Source organism: Drosophila subobscura, chromosome J (assembly GCF_008121235.1).
Source record: "Drosophila subobscura isolate 14011-0131.10 chromosome J, UCBerk_Dsub_1.0, whole genome shotgun sequence".
NCBI lineage: Eukaryota > Metazoa > Arthropoda > Insecta > Diptera > Drosophilidae > Drosophila > Drosophila subobscura.
Genome location: NC_048532.1, coordinates 11,999,905 through 12,018,466, shown reverse-complemented (window position 1 = coordinate 12,018,466; position 18,562 = coordinate 11,999,905). Strand labels below are relative to the sequence as shown.

At 40.9% G+C, this 18,562-nt stretch overlaps 2 protein-coding genes across 2 annotated transcripts in view; one reads left to right on the top strand and one right to left on the bottom strand.

The window, feature by feature from the left end:
* The first annotated feature begins 7,087 nt into the window (after positions 1–7,087).
* LOC117895402 (receptor-type guanylate cyclase Gyc76C-like) overlaps positions 7,088–18,562 on the top strand; it is a 37,697-nt gene continuing 26,222 nt past the window's right edge. Inside the window, 1 exon segment of the mRNA XM_034803031.1 lies at positions 7,088–7,395. The gene's annotated coding sequence lies outside the window, so the exon portion shown is untranslated.
* Positions 9,909–12,303, bottom strand: LOC117893472. Its single transcript, XM_034800094.1, has 2 exons — positions 12,209–12,303; positions 9,909–11,952 (listed from the first exon to the last, which is right to left on the bottom strand). Exon 2 carries the CDS (start codon positions 11,925–11,927, stop codon positions 10,131–10,133), a length of 1,797 nt encoding a protein of 598 aa, XP_034655985.1. The 5' UTR covers positions 11,928–11,952; positions 12,209–12,303; the 3' UTR covers positions 9,909–10,130.

The window sequence follows — 18,562 nt, the reverse complement described above, 5'->3', positions numbered from 1 at the left end:
TTTACTCTTTTTACTTATTTTTGTACAAAATGAAACAAAAATTTTAAATAATACATACAATTCGCACTTAACTTCTAGAATTTCACATTACACAATTTCACATTGTACGCTTGAATATTAGATTATACGTTTTTTATGTTTGTCATTGTTTTCAATGTTTCATTAGTTTATTTTATTGAAATGCATTTTAACGGCGTAAATTATTAAACATTGAGGCGCGTCGACTGGAATGGAAAGGAAAGGCAAAAGGTGGATGAAAGGGAGAAAACAAAACTCTTTTTATTACTATGTATTATGTATTATAACAGTAAACCAAACACAGTGCGCTGCTGTTTGTTTTTGCTCTCCGGACTGTTTGTTTTTGCAAAAAGGGCGACAAAACGAAATCCAAAAAAAAAAGCAACAGCCAAGTGGGGGGCAACCTCTGTCTGACTTTGCTCGGCTTGGATTTCATTTAATTTGAGCTCGTGTGTGTGTTCTGTCTGCTGTGTGTTTGCGTGACTCCAAATAAACAGGGACGCGTTTTCACACATATAGAGACAAAATTGCGCGCATATTTGTTGTTTTTCTTCTTTCACTGTATCATTTATATTTTCACTCACGAACACGCACTCACGTACGCACTCCCACACACGAATCCATACATATATTTAACATTTGCAACTCCCTCTCTTCCGCAATTGAACATACTTGAGGCTGAACCTGCGCCAACATATTGCATGGCTGCAAAGAAAAGAGAGGGGGGAGGAGAAGTGGCATTAGATTAGCAACAAATTAAGTTCGTGTGTGTTTCTGTGAGTGGAGTGCATTGGAGTGTTTCCTCCTGGGATTAGGAAACTTCTCCCCCTCCTATTGGGAGCTTACAGGCAATTATCGAACGGAGCAATGAGGGGAGACAAACCGAACGGGAAAAGCGAATGGCGCGACTGGCGCCCCACGAAGGTACTGAAAAGGCAGACGACGAAGCCAAATGGTGGCCAGAAGCGGACCGAATAGAGTCCACACACAGACCCTGTCTGTGTACGTGCGAGCAGAGCCCGAAGGATGATACAAACAACAACAATTACAGCTGTGTGCAACAGTGGAACGAATCGTGACATTGCGAGATGGTGGTGGAAATGTGTGTTCTCCCACTGTACCACTGGAAGAGATATTTTGCAGGATATATGGATACACAAAAGCGAAGCCATAGCAATTGGCGTTGTTATACACACACACACACACTCTGAAGAGAGTTCAACAGGACCCAACAGCTGGCACACACACACGGAGCAACAATAACAAGCCGTCGAGATCCACAAAGAGAAATGTCGGACCCCCAAATGGAATCCAATCCAGCCATATTTGTGGAACAGAAAACAGCTGGCTGCAAAACTTTTGATAGCGACAGCGCTTTCTATGCTTGTGTGTGTGTTTGTGGTGTGTGTTTTTCCTCAGAGTGGGAACCAGCTGGCATTAATTTTGCACTGCCTCTGTTCCGTGGACGGGGGGTCGGTCGGGCCACCCAACAAGTGCCACAGATACATAGCCGCCACAGGGGGGTAGCAGAAGTAGGACCTCCACCAGCCGACTGGCTCTCGATCCGTTCGTGCTGCATTGATTAACGATTCAATTAACTGGAGTAACGATGCGTGAAATAGACACCAGCAACAGCGCACTGCTGCCGCAATTCCATAAGACGCAATAGAGGTTTTTCGGCTATCAGGCCGTGGAAATAGCCAGAATATGGCGCAGAACTTCCTCCAAATTTGTTGTTTTTCTCGTTCCCCCAGCCAGACGCAAGCCACACAAACACTCGCACAAGAACACACACACCACACCGATGCCAACATGTCTGCTCGCAGTTTGGCTGTTCCATGCGGGAAAACTACGGAAAACCATGTTTCACTATATGGTAATACCCGGTTATTGAATTCACTTGTGTGCTTTTAACTAATTTGTTCGTTTTTTTACGATTATAAATTTAATTTAATTTCTTACATTTTCGTTTGCCGCATGCAGCAGTGTGACCGAGGATTTATCGATAAAATATACCGACTGACCCTCAAAAATATACCGAAATATAGCTTCTCATTTTCAAAGTATACCGTAAATATACCGGATACCCTATATCATTTTACTCGATTTTGATATTCCGCGTACAATTTCCAGCTAGTTTGGATTCCCTGCGGTCAACTATAGTTGTATCCAAATAATTAATCAATTCTACACAAGATTGGCTAGTTTTCATGATTTTTTTTATTGGACTGTATACAAAAAAAATTTAAAACTAAAAAGGCCAAACAAAAAAATAGTATAAAACGCTACGTGAGTGGGCATTTAATGTTACGAATTTGACAACTTGTTGCTTGTCAACCGGTAGTATGGTATAATATGTGGCTTTTTATACCCTGTTTTCGATGCAGCTCCTAAACATTAATAATGACTTTATCTTAGACTGACATGCTCTTAACCTTATCATATGTTTTTCTATGTATGTAAATATCGCTGGATACATTCTCGGTAACCTTAAACTGCAACAAAAGCGATGAGATGACTCTCAATTAGAGATTGACTTTTTTTACATTAATTGGCTCCTGAGACTGCCGATTCGTCCCATTATATTTATGATACCAACGGTAAAATACGTAATGGATTAAGTGAAGATGGAATAAATACATTGTTGAGATGAAAATTCGCTTGCAGAGGGAAAAGTATCGGCAGCGCCGCTATTGATAATACAAACGCCAGGGCTGGGAAAATTGGTTCCAGTTCATTCCGTTGAGTGGTTCCAAAATATTAAATCCAACCAGATTCTGTTATCACTAGTTAGCAGTTTGATTTGTATTTATGGTCCTGACTAGTTTCAGACTTGTCCTTTCAGATTGCCCCAAAACCCCCGGCTTTCAACTATTTCAAAAGGAGAATGAAATAATCAGTACTTTTTCGATAGATTCGATTTTATTGTCGCTTTTTGGCTCAACAATTTGTCAGAGGTAAATTTAATAAGCAGGTTTGAAAAGCATTGCTGGCGTTTTCAAGAACCTGGTGCATTAGAGAGCGTGTCTGCTCATTTCTGCGCACTTAACAGCGCTCTGTCGTTGCTCTGTTGTGCGGAGAGAATTTCCCTGACCGTTTAGACACAGGAGAGAATTTCCCTGACCGTTTAGACACAGGAGAGGATTTCCCTGACCGTTTAGACACAGGAGAGGATTTCCTTGGAGAATTTCCATCACGGGAGATGAAAATCGCAGGGTGCAATTTACATTGCAAGCCTGAATTTTGTGTGACGTATTTACCCGTTGTCGACACCTTATTTTCCATCCTCTGTTTCCGTCCCTTCCCATGATAAGGGAATAAGTTGGATAAGATAAGGGAAAAAGCGAAGCGTTTGCGCGTCCATTCAATTTCAAATTTCGTATCGTATCGTATCCACAATAATTGTGCAGCTCACACGCTGTAACGGTATTTTCGCTCTGCTCGCGCAAAATCCATCAAAATAATTTTTGGTACAAAATTCAGAAAATAAATCATGAAATCAAATGAAATAAATCAAATAAAATAAATAATATTAGTCTCTGGCTTGGCAACAAGTCGGGGATAATTTAAAATAATTAAATTTTGAAACGTTGCGCAGAGTCGGAAAATTCGTCGCGGAAAAGCGGATAGAAGTCGGTGACTTTAGATTCGAGTTCTGTGTTGATAAATAATTATATTTGCCATTTTTTATAATCATCCGACAACTCAATAAAAGATTAAACAAGTGCAGCGAAAAATTAAGTTTTTGCCAGTGCCACAGTAAGTGCAGTAAAAGTAGAACCAAAAACTTCAGCTTGTAACGGTAGCGGTTACTGTTTTCGGGAAATCGCTCTACTCTAACAATAATAATAAAAAAAAACAAAACAAAAGTAATACTAGGTAATTGGCTATTTTCCGCGGCCGGCCGCGGAAGCAACAGCAATATATGTAGTTTTCTGTTTTGATCAATGTTTGTCGAAATTTATATTTGAGTATTTCTCGGCCGCGACAAAAGAAACAACGGTTAAAACGTGTCGGCATTGCACTCTCCGTGAAATCCAACATCAAGATGCAAAAATGACAAGAAACAATCTTAATAAAATAATTTGTGTTATATGGATGCATTCTAATGAGAAATATGTCGAGTAAATGAAACAACACCCGCTAACTGCAATGTAAATGTTATTTGCGTTCGTTCTCCAATCCTCCTCTCGCTCTCGCACACCCACACACAGGCGCACAAGCAAGCATGTATTGGTGGCGATGATCGCGCTGACAAAAGTGCAGCAACAACAGTGATAAAAAAATGCACAACAATAAAAGCAAAGTCGGAAAAGTTTCACAATGCAAACTCGCCGCCAGGCTATGCATAAAAATGTCCAACCCAATCGGCTGTGCGGTTTTGGTTTTTATTTTGGCTTTTGCACTTGTCACGTTTTGCGGAATGTTTTTCCCTGTGTTTCGGCTGCCGCACGCACATTGCTCCCCTTCCGTACATTTCAATTGCAGTTTAAGATAGCCCTCAGAATTAAGTTAAAACTGTTTATATTTTGGCACATTTGTGGAAAAGAATTTTGTATTTTTGGTGATTTGTGGCTTGGTTGCCGTTTGGGCAACACAAACACATCTAAAAATAGGCAGACGGGACTGATAAAACAGATCACTCTCACTATCTGAGTGCGCTCTTTTTCTCTTCTCTTTTGGTGGTTTCGTGTGTGTGTGTGCAATACTTGCGGCATATTGTACCCTGTACTGCGGGTATGATTCAACTAGCCCAAGCTTCAAACAAATGTGAAAGGTTCTAAGAATAATTTTGCCCCACTGTACTACGAACTGCACTGAATCATCCAACAAGTTGTTGCTGTCTTGCACTGTATCCATCTTTCTGTTTTCTCTGTTTTCCTGTTCTGATATTTTCTGCATAAATTAAAATTTTCTTTTGGACGTTGGCGGGTATATAGCACCTTTTGAGCGAACAATTTCTAACGGAAATTGTCTGCTGAAACGAAAAACTCCCATGTAAGCAGACACACAGCACACTCTAACCCAATAACAATCAATGCACACCCATATAACCTCTCTCACGCACACACCCATGCAGGGCTTAATAAAGATTAACGCATTTCTTATCAAGTGGTGATAGCACGCAAAAGGAAGATGGTGAACAGAAGAAAGAGAGAGAGCGAGTGGGAGAGCAGCAACACAGCATTTTGAGCTACTCTTTTCGCGCACACACACACACAAACTCAACGCAGATCAGAAGTAGAGGTGGGCATGGACCGTGTTTTCTTCGTGTCATATCGTGACAAGGCGGGTGCCCTCCTGATAGGGTGCCTCAGAAAAAACTCTGAACGAGAAAACTCGATGAATACGTATTTACACAAGGAACAGAAAAACAGATATTTTGCCCTAACAAATAATTTGATCGAAACCTTGAAAATGCATTAGTATTGAAGCAAAAATATACATTCAATATGCGTTTTGGAAATTCATTGCGTTTTCGTGCCGTGTTGCGTCGTGTCGAGAAATTGCGGTCCATGCTCATCCCTAACAAGGAGAGAGCACACTACACGCTTGATATCTTTTACTAGGCCCTGATTAGCAACAACACCAAAGCAGCGTCTAGTTTTTCTCGTATTATTTATTTGTTTTCTGGTTTCATCGCTGCTTTCGCGTCGCGACGCGCCGCTGATAAAATAAAGAACAATATTAATTTAAGTTTAAAAATAGAATTTGCTGCAGATGCCCATTGCATGAATGTGCGAGAGAGGGAAAGAGCAAAGAAATAACAACCTTACTTGATCTCTCTGCTCTGTGATTGCGCTCTTGTTTTGGCTCTCTTGCTTGGCACACACATGTTGATCTGCAGCGACGAGAGAGCAACTGTGAGCGACCCGCTCTCTTGTAGTTGTGACGCCGCCGTTTGGGGCCTTTGGGGCCGTTCGTTCGGCCCCCGTTCAGTATTATTCTCGCCGTTGCCGTTTCAAAAGTTGGTTTTCGGATTGCCAAAGCCGCGTGCGTCGCTCCCACACACACACACACACTCAGTCGAACGTACACACACGCATTCAGAGCAAACGATATTATGCATATGTATGTTTAATATATATTTCTTGTGATTGGATTGGGGCAAAAACAAAAACCCCAAAGAGTGCGACTAGACTAGAGCTCCTCCAGCCATCCGTTTAGCCGTCGGTTTTTCTTTTTTCGGTGTCTCGGTATCAACGCGCGTAGAAAAATCAACCACAAAGTAAAGGCCGAACCGCAATTCGTATATTATTAATAAATATTATTGAATTAAAAACAAATTCCGTAAAATGTGTTAACAAGAGTGTTTGCTGCCCCTCTAATAAAAGTTTATAATACCAAATAAAAAAAAAATTATGCCACCAAATCGAAAAGAAAACTGGATTTTGTGATAATTGTTTTGCGACCGCATGCCAAACAAGACAGGGGGAGAGAAACAAGAGAAGGAGAGAGGAATGGAGAAAAAGTGCAAAGATAACAGATTTCTGTCCGGTTTCTGATAAGCGCTCATCTTTATCTGAGCCATAAAAAAAACAACAAAAACGCTGATACTGCAGTATAATTTAGGTGGAGATGAAATGAAGTCAAATACCCATATGTTTCGCCGAAATGTTAGATAAAATGTGGAAAGTGTGGTGTGTATTTTGAGTATTGTTCATTGCAAATTCCAACAAGAATCAGTTGTTCTTCCACCTTCCTATTAGCTGTAATCTCTCTCAGAGAGCGAGAGGAGAGCGTGCTCTCCCATTAACCTACCACAATGCAATTCATTCTTCTTGTTCCACTCTCCACTCGCTCTATGGATATTGCTGCGTTCTCTCCAGCTCTCAACTCTACTCTCCATTTTACATGCAGACAATTCAATTCCCTTTTCATGCAATTTACCGCTACAGCTAGTACATAGTACAGTATTAGTTTTCCGCTCTCTCTATGTCTCTCCCCCACTCTACTTTGCTCTTCCTGTGTGCGTGGCGTGTGTGTGTGCATGAAATAGCAACAAAATTATATTATAATTAACCGCAATATATTTTCCATATGAAAAGCAGAAGCAGCAAAAAAGTGAACAATTGTTAAACAACCAAAAAGCAAAACCAATTAAAAAAATAAACAGTGCAAAAATACAACAAAAAGCGCAGAAAAAACGCAGAAGCGGGAGAGAAGAAAACGCAAATCGTTGAAAAAACAAAAACAACTTAAACAAAAAGTTTATCTAACTGTAAACGCTGAGAGGCCGCAACGTGGGAGGCAAGGCATTTCAGAATTCAGCATCCACTGGGAGAGCAGCAGATAAAGACAGCAACACAGAAAAACCGAGAGTGAGAGAGATCAGAAGAGTGTGTGCTAATGACGGAGCAGACAAGGCCGAACACTGTGAGTGATACCCTTTTTATTTGGTACAGTGAAAAAAAAACCCTCTCTCTTGCTACTTACCACCCTCTCAATAAAAACGAAGTCTAATCGGAATTTTGGAATGTACTTTCATTTGATCACGTATTGATTTCGATTCAATATGAGAGAACTTCTTGAAAAAATGGGGAAGAACTGCACACAGAATAAATATTGAATATTTCTGGTTTTTTTTTTTCCTTGAAGATTTTTCTTAGCGCACACAACCGGTTTTCTAGATTTTCCAGACGACATTTATTTAATTCAAATTTTTAAATTCTGCTTAGATGAAAACTTGAACCTGATTTCTTTTAGTTAGTTCTTTTGTTTCTCCGCTTATCCCAGCAATTTCCTTGCTCGTATTTCTAGGAATATTGTGTGCAAGCTCCTGTGGAAACCAATATTTTTTGGTAACCAACTATTTCCGATTCAAATATTGCAATGGTGAGTGCAAACCTCCGAAACACGAGAGCAGGCAGCATCCTGGAACACACGAGGGAACTTCATTAAAAGTTGGCCACAGAATTGCCGGCAATGAACACCGCAACAAGTTGGCCTTTCCCAGAGACCAGAGACTGTGGAGCCATAGAGCAGGAGGCGAAACCTAGAAAGTGCCTCTCGATGCCGCTTCTCCTCCTTCGCAATGACTACTAGCCCCACTATTTTCCCCCCCTGCCTTTCTTCCAGAGACCAACGTTTTCTGACCAATTTGAAGAGCGTTTTCTGGTCGAATGAAATTCTAATGCCGTTTATTTTTAATGGCGTGGGGAAAACACGAAAAAAAATGTATTATTGAAATGTATTTTTGCATTTTCTTGTGTTTACATTATTTCTGGGTCGGATAATGAAATTGAAATGTTCGATGTGTCGAAAAAGTATAAGCTAAATATATAACATTTGTGGGTATTTATAATGTCGGTGGGTGTGATTGCTATTGGCCTGGCTTTCTTCTGAATGTGTGTATGTGCAACTGGCAGCATTTCCTCAGAGGAAGGACCTTAAAGAATATATATGTATGTACATGTGCATGCATAACGTAATCGTACTTGTACTTTTGGCAACGCAAAATGTTCATATTTCGAACTTTGAATTCAATTTTTTTCGGGTACCTGTTCTATGTCAACATTTGCACACAAAATACACAAATGTTTCACTCACAGAGAGTGCTGCTGAAAGAGTGTTCTCGCTTATGTTTACTCTGAAAATATTAAGTAATATATGTCACGCCCACCTCTTCCTCCGTTTATCTCTTTGACTCTCGTTTTCGCTCTGTCACAGGTTTCCGATTAAACAGGTGTTTTCCCTCAATTAAACTTTATGCTGTAGTTCTGTTTCCGACTCGTACGAGTAGCAATGCGTAATGAATTTTATTTCCAACGAAAAGTGAGACAAAATTGAGTGACGTTGGATGTTGTTGAGGTTTGAGATTTAAAAAAGGCTGCATACATATGTGTCTTAAATTTATTAGTTATTCAAGGGTGGGGTGTTTTGCGAATTTTCAGGAGACGAATTAAACCGATGCAAAGACAAAAGCCGATTATTCGTGTCAAAGAAAAATCGTTTCGAACGTCTAGTACTATAGCTATTTATTAGGCTGCTTAGTGCATGAGCACTGAGAAATAGCGAGAATCTCATGCAGTGAGCTAGGAAGTGCGGGAGTGTAGTATGAGATCTACATTAAGGGTCTACATTCTGTTAAAGCTGAGCTTTGTCTGGGATTTTAGTGGCCATCGGATTTTGGTGCTCTCAACATTTCCGCAAAAGAAAACTCAGAAATAAAAATAAATAAACTAAATTCTAAAATTGTTATTGTTAAATTTCGCAAATGCTTTCAGTCTAAATATAGAAAATGCCTGAAAACAAAACGATTCGAAACAAACATTTTGTTTGTAATTCTTTTCAATTTAAGTAGTTCTTGACCGTGGAATGTTTTATACCTGTACGTGTGTGTTCCGTGTGTGTCTGTCTGTCTGTCCGGTAATTAAAAACCACGTAGCATATCTAATGAAAATTGCTTTTTTCCAAGAAAAGGAAAATGGAAATTAATTTTCAGGGAAGAATTTTAAATTAAGGGAAGAGGTAAATTAGGAATTGGAGCGATTTTTGAGAGATATTGTATCTCCATTGTGGTAGTCCAAAATTGTGTTATAAAAAACTTGTTCTTCCGTTTGTTTTTTTCGGTTTCTGTTTTTTATGTTTTTTTTTTGCTATTTGTTTTAGGCTAAAACCGCAGAAAGTTTTGCGGTTGGGCGCAGCGGCTACACAATCTTATCATCTAGGGGGTTCTATAAATAGCACCCAACCCCGTAGATGGGTCCTATGGCGGAGCTTGGAGCGAAAATTGTCGCCCAACCTTTTTTTGTTTTTTGTTTCTGTATCTCTATCCCATAGAATATGTATTTTGAATGGTTGTCTTTCTATCTGTATCTGTATCGGTATCTGTTGCTTGTATCTGTATTTATCTGTGTTATTTTGTGTGTTTTTTTTTGCAAATTTTAGTTGTTGCTGGACTTTTCGGTGGACTTTGTGTGTGTTTTCTTTCTTGTTTTCTTTTAGAGCGACCGTGTGATCATTTAGCGTTGTGCTAATTTAATTTGTGTTTTTGTATCTTTGCTGTATATCTGTGTGACGGTGTCTGTATCTGTGCGTATTTAGAATTTTCTGTTTTTTCTGAATACAAAAAATATCTGCTCCAGGTAGTTCCCACACGTATTCTCCCTTTACTTGGGCTCAACCTTCACAAGAACCTGGCAGTGATTTTGGATCAGGGTGTATAGTTTAACCAACATCTTGTCCGCCTCCTGGATGGTCATGGCATACACGTAGACACGCCCATGGTCATGCAGCTGGGCCACCACGCCTGGTATTTCACTGGTCACATAATAGACATATTCCGAATTGACCTCATCGCGACACGTCTGGGTGGAGAGCACAAACCGTTCGGCGAATATCTTTAGGTTGATTTGTTGGATTAAATGGGCCGTTGACCGCATGCGCAGGTATTGCACATTGTGCCCTGGAGCCGCTTTAAAGTGGGGAACATTTAAAATGGGGGCTAGCAGCTTGTCCCGAATATCGGCTAAGTCCTTCTTGTCCTCGCGGCAGCCATTAATAATCGTCAGTGTGCCATTTGGCCAGAGCCACGATATCCGACTATGCTCCGAGTGCTGGTGGGGATTCATGCACCTTTGGAGCACATTGATGTAGCCATTGTAGTCGCATCGTGGCAGTTTTCTGGCCGCCGACTTGAGATCGATTGTCTGGTTTAAGTGCAGGGTGCAAAAATTTCTGCAATATTTCAATTCAACCCGCAGGGTCTGGGTTTCCAAGGCCTTCCTTTTCCGTTGGGACATTATATTAAACTTGAGCAGAAGCTGTGATTGGACCGTCGGAAGTTTTGTGTCCAGCTTGCGGCACAGGTTTTGACGCGAGCCCTTGCCAAATCGCTCAAACCATTTGCTACGCAAACGTTTGGCCTGCGGATCGCGATATTCGCCTGCAGTTTCCTCGCAAATGTCCTCGAACTTGTCCAGCATTGAGCGGTAGCTCCGTTGCCAGCCATTTTCTGGCAAGGTCGAGGGATGTGCGTGGCTCATGCGATGATTTTGCTGCTCCTTTTCGATTTCATTCTCGAAATCGATGTCCCCTTGATACCGGTCTTCCCGCAGCAATGACCTGTATTGTATAGTTAGGACTTGGCTAGTCTTGTGTAGCCACTGCTGGCACTCGGCCTGATCCTTTGGCTTGGGCTGCACATCTCCAATGTCTGCAGGCTGCCGTTGTTCCTCCACTTTCAAGACCTTCTCCTCCTCCGAGGGAACTGCAACTGTCTGCAGCTGCTGCAGGTCTTCCGGCATAGCCACTTCTATCCGTAGTCCAGGCACCAATTGATGGGATGGGCTTGGCATTTTATTCTGCAGGGAATTGGCTTGTTCTACTTCAAGCGGCACATCCATTTGGTCTTGCATCACGATGACTTCGTCAGCGGCTTCCTTGGGCTCCGAACAGTAGCTCCGTGGGCGAGTTAGTGAAGGGTATAGATGGATGCGTTTTCCTGCATTAATGAGCTCGTCGATCTCCACAGCTTCACACCCTGGAGGTTCTTTTCTGTTGGCCTTGACCCACCTGCGTAGTTGTTTCAAACGCAAGTCAAGGGGTACGTCAGGGAAGCCCGGATATTCCAAGAAACGATGACTACTCTCAATCGGAGTCGCTTTCATGGCCAGCCGCTCCTCTCGTTTTTTCTCCGCTGCGAGAAGCGCTTCGACAGCACGAGCATCTTCGTCTGGCGACGGCACAAGTCTGGCAGGCTTCGCTTCTGGCTGTGGTGTTGCGGGTGGCTTGTCATATCGCCTTTTTGGTAAAGGGGATGTGGTTCCGTTCACGCGGCAGTTTAAGGGCCAAGTGTCTGGATCGAGCAGACCCGCATCGATGTCCTTTGCCATCTGAGAGATTTCCTCAGACGTTGGAATATGTCTGAGCAGACGTCTTGGCGGCTCTATTGGAACTTCTGGCATCTCTGCTGGATCTGCTGGCAAAGAGCTGTAAAATAGTAAGAAAGGACATTTAAGATATGTTTTATGCATTCCCCCATGCACCGCGAATGATCAACCATTTTAAGTGACGAAACTGTTTGGGTTGTTGTCTTTTCGTATTACAATTTCTTTCCGATCTAGTTTGCCTTTGAACAAAATGTCAAACACAAAAAATTTTGATTGTCACACCCAATAGTTTTTGCAAGAAAATGTTGGATAATTTTGCGACCCATTTGCAAAATATATTCTTTAAATGTAATTACCTGCAATACTTTTCCTCTCCCTCTGCACCTTTTTCTTTGTTCTTTTGGTTTGGATTCTTGGATTCTTTGCGGTGTTCGCCTTGTGCTGCTTCCTGTGTGCTGCTAAAATGTTCCATTTTGTCTGAATATGCTTCCCGGAATTTGTTTTATATTTGTTTCTCTTACCTTTGGGTTGCCTCTTTCTCGGCCATTTCAATGTCTTGATTAGAGACGCGAATTGCTTTATTTCTTTAAATTTTCGAGGAAATTTCAGATAGTTTTTTACTTATTTCGATTTTTTTGGCTGTGCGACACACAAATGAAATGAAATGAACTGACAAGCGAAACGTTTTGACAAAACTGCTGGGATATACAGTGTTGGACAACTACACGCACTTTGTATTGTAGCTTATTAATAAGTGTTGACAAATGAATCTTTGGTTGTGTTTTTTTCTAGATTTTTTTTTCCCTTTTGAACGGTATGAACAGTAAAACGCTGGCTGCTAAATTTTAAAACAGGGAGGATTGAGAGTAGTCATAGTTTCTTGGAATATCCGGATTTCCCTTACGTACCCGTACAGTTCTCAGATGGCAAAGGACATCGATGCGGGTCTGCTCGATCCAGACACTTGGCCCTTAAACTGCCGCGTGAACGGAACCACATCCCCTTTACCAAAAAGGCGATATGACAAGCCACCCGCAACACCACAGCCAGAAGCGAAGCCTGCCAGACTTGTGCCGTCGCCAGACGAAGATGCTCGTGCTGTCGAAGCGCTTCTCGCAGCGGAGAAAAAAACGAGAGGAGCGGCTGGCCATGAAAGCGACTCCGATTGAGAGTAGTCATCGTTTCTTGGAATATCCGGGCTTCCCTGACGTACCCCTTGACTTGCGTTTGAAACAACTACGCAGGTGGGTCAAGGCCAACAGAAAAGAACCTCCAGGGTGTGAAGCTGTGGAGATCGACGAGCTCATTAATGCAGGAAAACGCATCCATCTATACCCTTCACTAACTCGCCCACGGAGCTACTGTTCGGAGCCCAAGGAAGCCGCTGACGAAGTCATCGTGATGCAAGACCAAATGGATGTGCCGCTTGAAGTAGAACAAGCCAATTCCCTGCAGAATAAAATGCCAAGCCCATCCCATCAATTGGTGCCTGGACTACGTATAGAAGTGGCTATGCCGGAAGACCTGCAGCAGCTGCAGACAGTTGCAGTTCCCTCGGAGGAGGAGAAGGTCTTGAAAGTGGAGGAACAACGGCAGCCTGCAGACATTGGAGATGTGCAGCCCAAGCCAAAGGATCAGGCCGAGTGCCAGCAGTGGCTACACAAGACTAGCCAAGTCCTAACTTCACAATACAGGTCACTGCTGCGGGAAGACCGGTATCAAGGGGACATCGATTTCGAGAATGAAATCGAAAAGGAGCAGATATATTCTTTAAATGTAATTACCTGCAATAACCTTTTTCTTGGTTCTTTTGGTTTGGATTCTTGGATTCTTGGCGGTGTTCGCCTTGTGCTGCTTCCTGTGTGCTGCTAAAATGTTCCATTTTGTCTGAATATGCTTCCCGGAATTTGTTTTATATTTGTTTCTCTTACCTTTGGGTTGCCTCTTTCTCGGCCATTTCAATGTCTTGATTAGAGACGCGACTTGCTTTATTTTTTTTAAATTTTCGAGGAAATTTCAGATAGTTTTTTACTTATTTCGATTTTTTTGGCTGTGCGACACACAAATGAAAATTGAAATGAAATGAAATGAACTGAACTGACAAGCGAAACAAAACTGCTGGGATAAACAGTGTTGGACAACAACACGCACTTTGTATTTTAGCTTCTTAATAAGTGTTGACAAATGAATCTTTGGTTGTGTTTTTTTCTAGTTTTTTTTTCCTTTTGAACGGTATGAACAGTAAAAAGTTGGCTGCTAAATTTTAAAACAGAGATGATTAGGTTTAGGCCAAAGCGAGTGGCTGACCACGGAAAAGTTCACGGTACATTGCCTAACCTCTCAAGGTCCCTCCGCCTAGAGGTCTGAGATTCGGGTAGTTATATTACCAACTTCCGTTCATAGTTCGTATTCCTCTCATATTCTCTCCGCCAAAAAGTCTGAGAGTTGAAAGGACAGCTCGGTCTGCCAGGTGAAAGGCGACAACAGTATGGACAATATTTCTACTCCTTGCGCGCGCTCCGGAACATTTTTTCAGAGTAAGAAAGGGTTGCAATGGGTTACTTCGGCTCGAGTATATTTATACTCTTTCTACCTACATACTTCTGCTGTCGCGTTTCACCAGTTGTCTGGATATTTTCATCGTCTGTTCGATTCTCTGTAGAATCTCCCAAGAACGTTGTGGCTTTAAGCCGACTTAGAGATCTTCGCTCTTTATAAATTTGTAAGCAAAACCAGATATAAATTCCTGCGAAAGCTTGGCAAAAAGTACAACGAGAGTAAAAAAGAGAACTGTCAACTGTCAACAAAAGATTTCACGCCTATAATTAAATTAGAAGTTCAATCCTAAACGAAACTAATAAAACGATGCCAGATTCGTGTTTTTTTTGTGGTCAGCACGTTTTCTGAAGAGCGGAGTCTGGGAGCGGGCCAAGTAACAGTCTTATACACTATTTATTATGGCAGTTTTATAAGGAATGAAGCACAGATCAAAATGACCAAAAGCACAGACTAGAAGGAAACATTTTCTGCAAGAAAAGAAATAAATGGAATTTAGTTTTATGTTTTTGGTGTGTGTAATTTGTTAAATATAGAAAATATAATAACAAACAAGGAAACAATTTACTATCTCCACTGCTAACAAAAACTTCCTCCGAATTCTTCTCTCAATGCCAGTCTCAGAAGAGCATGTACACTTCGTTGCCACATTTCAATATTTTTATTTTGCTTAACAACCCATAAATGAACAAACAAACCAGAAAAATTGGCGACAAAAAAAAAGCAGATATAATTATGTATGTACAATGTACAAGTAGATATGTAAATTTTCCATTCTCAACATTTTCTTGACTGTCAAGCTTGAAAAGCTTTTCGCGCGTTGCAGTAAAAATAATAAATAAAAAAATATTTATAATAAAAGTGTGAGAAAATAAAATGAGACAGAGGCAATTCGATTGAGAAATGTAAAACGTGTATAAAAATTTCCACAGCCATAGCCATAGCCATAGCGGTATCAATGTTTACAGATTGTCGCAAAAAAAAAAAAAAAGCAAAATAACTGAATACAAAATGTATATAAAATATTCCACACAAGAATTAAAAGTGTAGGAAATACACTGTGAAAACGATGGAAGGGAAGGAAGAGAAAGGTGGTTGGGGAGTTACTGTTTGAGCAATCATTTAACAGGGGACTGGTAGATTTTTAATAACTCTAGAAACGAAATTTTTAAACTTTACTACGGGGTACTGGGCGGGATACAGTGTAGAGATCCGTGGCGGAATCTGTGACGGAAAAAAAGATTCCACTATAAATAATTTGGCACTCGAAAGAGTCTCGTTCGTTGTTGCGTTTTGCCACTGCATAAATTAGACATAACATGTCAGACAGACGGCGGGAGTCTGGTGACATTTTGCAACCAATGGCCAAGGCCATGGCCATGGCAATGGAAATCTGGCAGTGTGGCACCCGCACAATAACCCAACAGAGTCTGCCCCCCATAGCCCCGCTTGACAAGAGGCCTCGATCCCACTTCTGCCGTAATTAGATTTGCATATATGCATACACATCTAAAGGAGGCCGCCGAGTCCTTTCTGGAGACTGATGAATGGTGTACAGCTTAATTGTTGATGGTGTTGCAGCTTGCAGCTAATTGTTTTGTTGCAGGATTGTTAGATATTCAGTTTGATTTGAGGATATTTACAAATTCATTCAACCAGAGTATCCTCGCTTAGCATCCTTGATAACAGCCGACGCAACAAATTAGCATCGCGCGAACATCGCGTTGCCTTGGCAACATGCTCCTCCAATTGTTCTTCCAACCCACCACATGCATGGCATGTGGAATGCATTTGTTTCGCTTTAGGCAGGCGGCAGCCATCCATCCATACATTCCACTCTAAAGGTTCTTGAGAGGGGAAGAGTATGCTGAAATTGATAGCATTTACCATCAATTAGAGTCCTCACTGTACTAAAGAGCCGTAAGAGCCTTTGTTTTGGCCCCTCCAATTAGTGGCATTAAATGCCACATGAGGAGCACTAGACTCTAAACGTATTTCGAATGGAAAATAGACACCAATCATGCATGTATCAATAATATGCATCCACAGTATGCAGCCAGGAGAATGTGTTTATTAAATGACAAATTCTTAGAAAATATGTAAATGTACACCAAGAGAACAATTATAAATTTATAGGGCCAATACAGTGGACATCAGAGCTAGCAATAGAATGGTAGAATGGCCCTCGTAGAGGTTGTGCCACAAAATGAAACATTTTGTACATCAATTAAAAATCATTTGTTTTTGGGGGCACAAATTGATTCAAACACAATCAATCAAGAAGTAAAACATGTTTTCATGAAATTATTTAATCAATTCATTAGCTTGCATTGTCTTCAATGTTTCTAAATTCTTTTGGGAGCACTAATTCCCTTTTAAGCCGTTAAAAAACTGCACTAAGAAAGGATCCCTGGGGCTCATCTTGTCGATTTCTTAGACTAGGTGCAGAAAGTTTTCTCTCCTACAATTGTTGTCAGTTAGCAAAGTTTTTGGGATTTGGATTGTAAGTTGCATTGCAACTGCAAAATCAAGGAAATGAACAATGAACAATGAAATGGGTAAAACTGATGCAAAGTTCAAGAGAAAATTAACTCGAGGAAACTTTATTTTGCTCTAGAAATTTGCTTAGAACATAAAAAAGGTATACAATTGAGGATTTTGGTATGTAAACTATCAATTTATGAGAAATTTCCTTGTATCTGCTAAAAATTCAATTAATGGAAGCTATGCTCTTCTTAAAGTCAACAAAAGCCTTACCCAAAACTAACATTCACTAAATTTTTGGACAAATTTTCGTTGCATAAACCCTGTCACAACAAGCCATACATTTTATTTCCATTCAGGCCACTTTTAGCCGCAATTAAATTGAAAAAAAGTTGGGTCCAAACATCCAAAAAAGGTTTCCACTTGGAAAAATCAGAATTTAAAGCTCGGTGGAGAGGTCTTCTGTTCTTATCATCGTGGCTGTGGGGGTTAATGTAGTAATTTAATTTGGACAATGCCAGAAAGAGAGGGAGGGAGAGAGAGAGAGAGCCTTTCTCTGGTTGCTCTTTTGTTGCCTTTTGTTCTCCGGCTGTGTCCCAGAGTAGTCCTTGTGGAAACAGAAAGCCACAACTGCGGAGATGGACATGTGGCATGTGTGGCAAGCGACAGATGAAAAGCGTGAACAATAGACAAAAGCAACTATAATTAGTTATTACTTATTGCTCGTCCACTTATGGCCCATAAATTGGCCATCTCCTCTGGGGCACCAAGAACACTTGAAACTCGTAACCCTTTTTCCCCCCTGTATTTTAGCTATATTTAAAACCATTTTCCACTTGATTTATTTTGCCAATTCTTCGCTTGGCCAATGCCAGACAGATGGCCAAAGTTTATTCAACAAGTTGAACGGGAGGAAACGTTGGTAAAACCTCCCAAAAATCAAAGTTTTTGCTTTTCATTGACTAAGAATCTGGCATTCTCTGCTGCTGTCTTTGCCGTATCTCTGTCGCTTTCTGTTTGGTTTTGCAGTGTTCAAGCACTTTTTTCCGGATAAAAAAGTTATATTAGAAGCGAAGGCTGGTGAAATTTGTAGCTTGATGTGCCGAGAATCACAGTTTATGAAGCCAAGTAAGCTGTGGGGATGAGCATAAGCATGAAAGTATCTCAAGATGTTCTTTTGATGCCAAGACAAACTCAATACACTTATGTGTTCAGTTTAAAATCGTGTTGTGTCGCACGAATGGCTACTTTTGTCCTTTGGTTCTTGCCTTAAGCGACATATAACGTCATTCATTTTCTGTTTATGCTGAAAGCCAAACTTTTAAGTTAAATTTCACTTAAATATTATTCTTTACTTTGCGCGCAACAAAGTCATATTTCACCTCTCAATCTGCTGCTAAATAAACGTTGCCAATAACCAAGAAAAACATTTTAGTGTCTGCTCAACATTTCCAGGAAATCGTACTATAAATAATAAACATAAACCGAAAGACTCAACCGAAAGTGAATTTGCATAATGGTACACGTAATCTGCTAACCACAACAAGGTTGCTAATCTATTCGCCGATTTGGAGGCAACATTGTGGACTGCTCCCTCGAGGTCTTGCCTTCGTCTCGCCCATCCCCATTCCGTGCCCCGAAGAAGCTGAAACATTTAAAGAGGCCTTTCA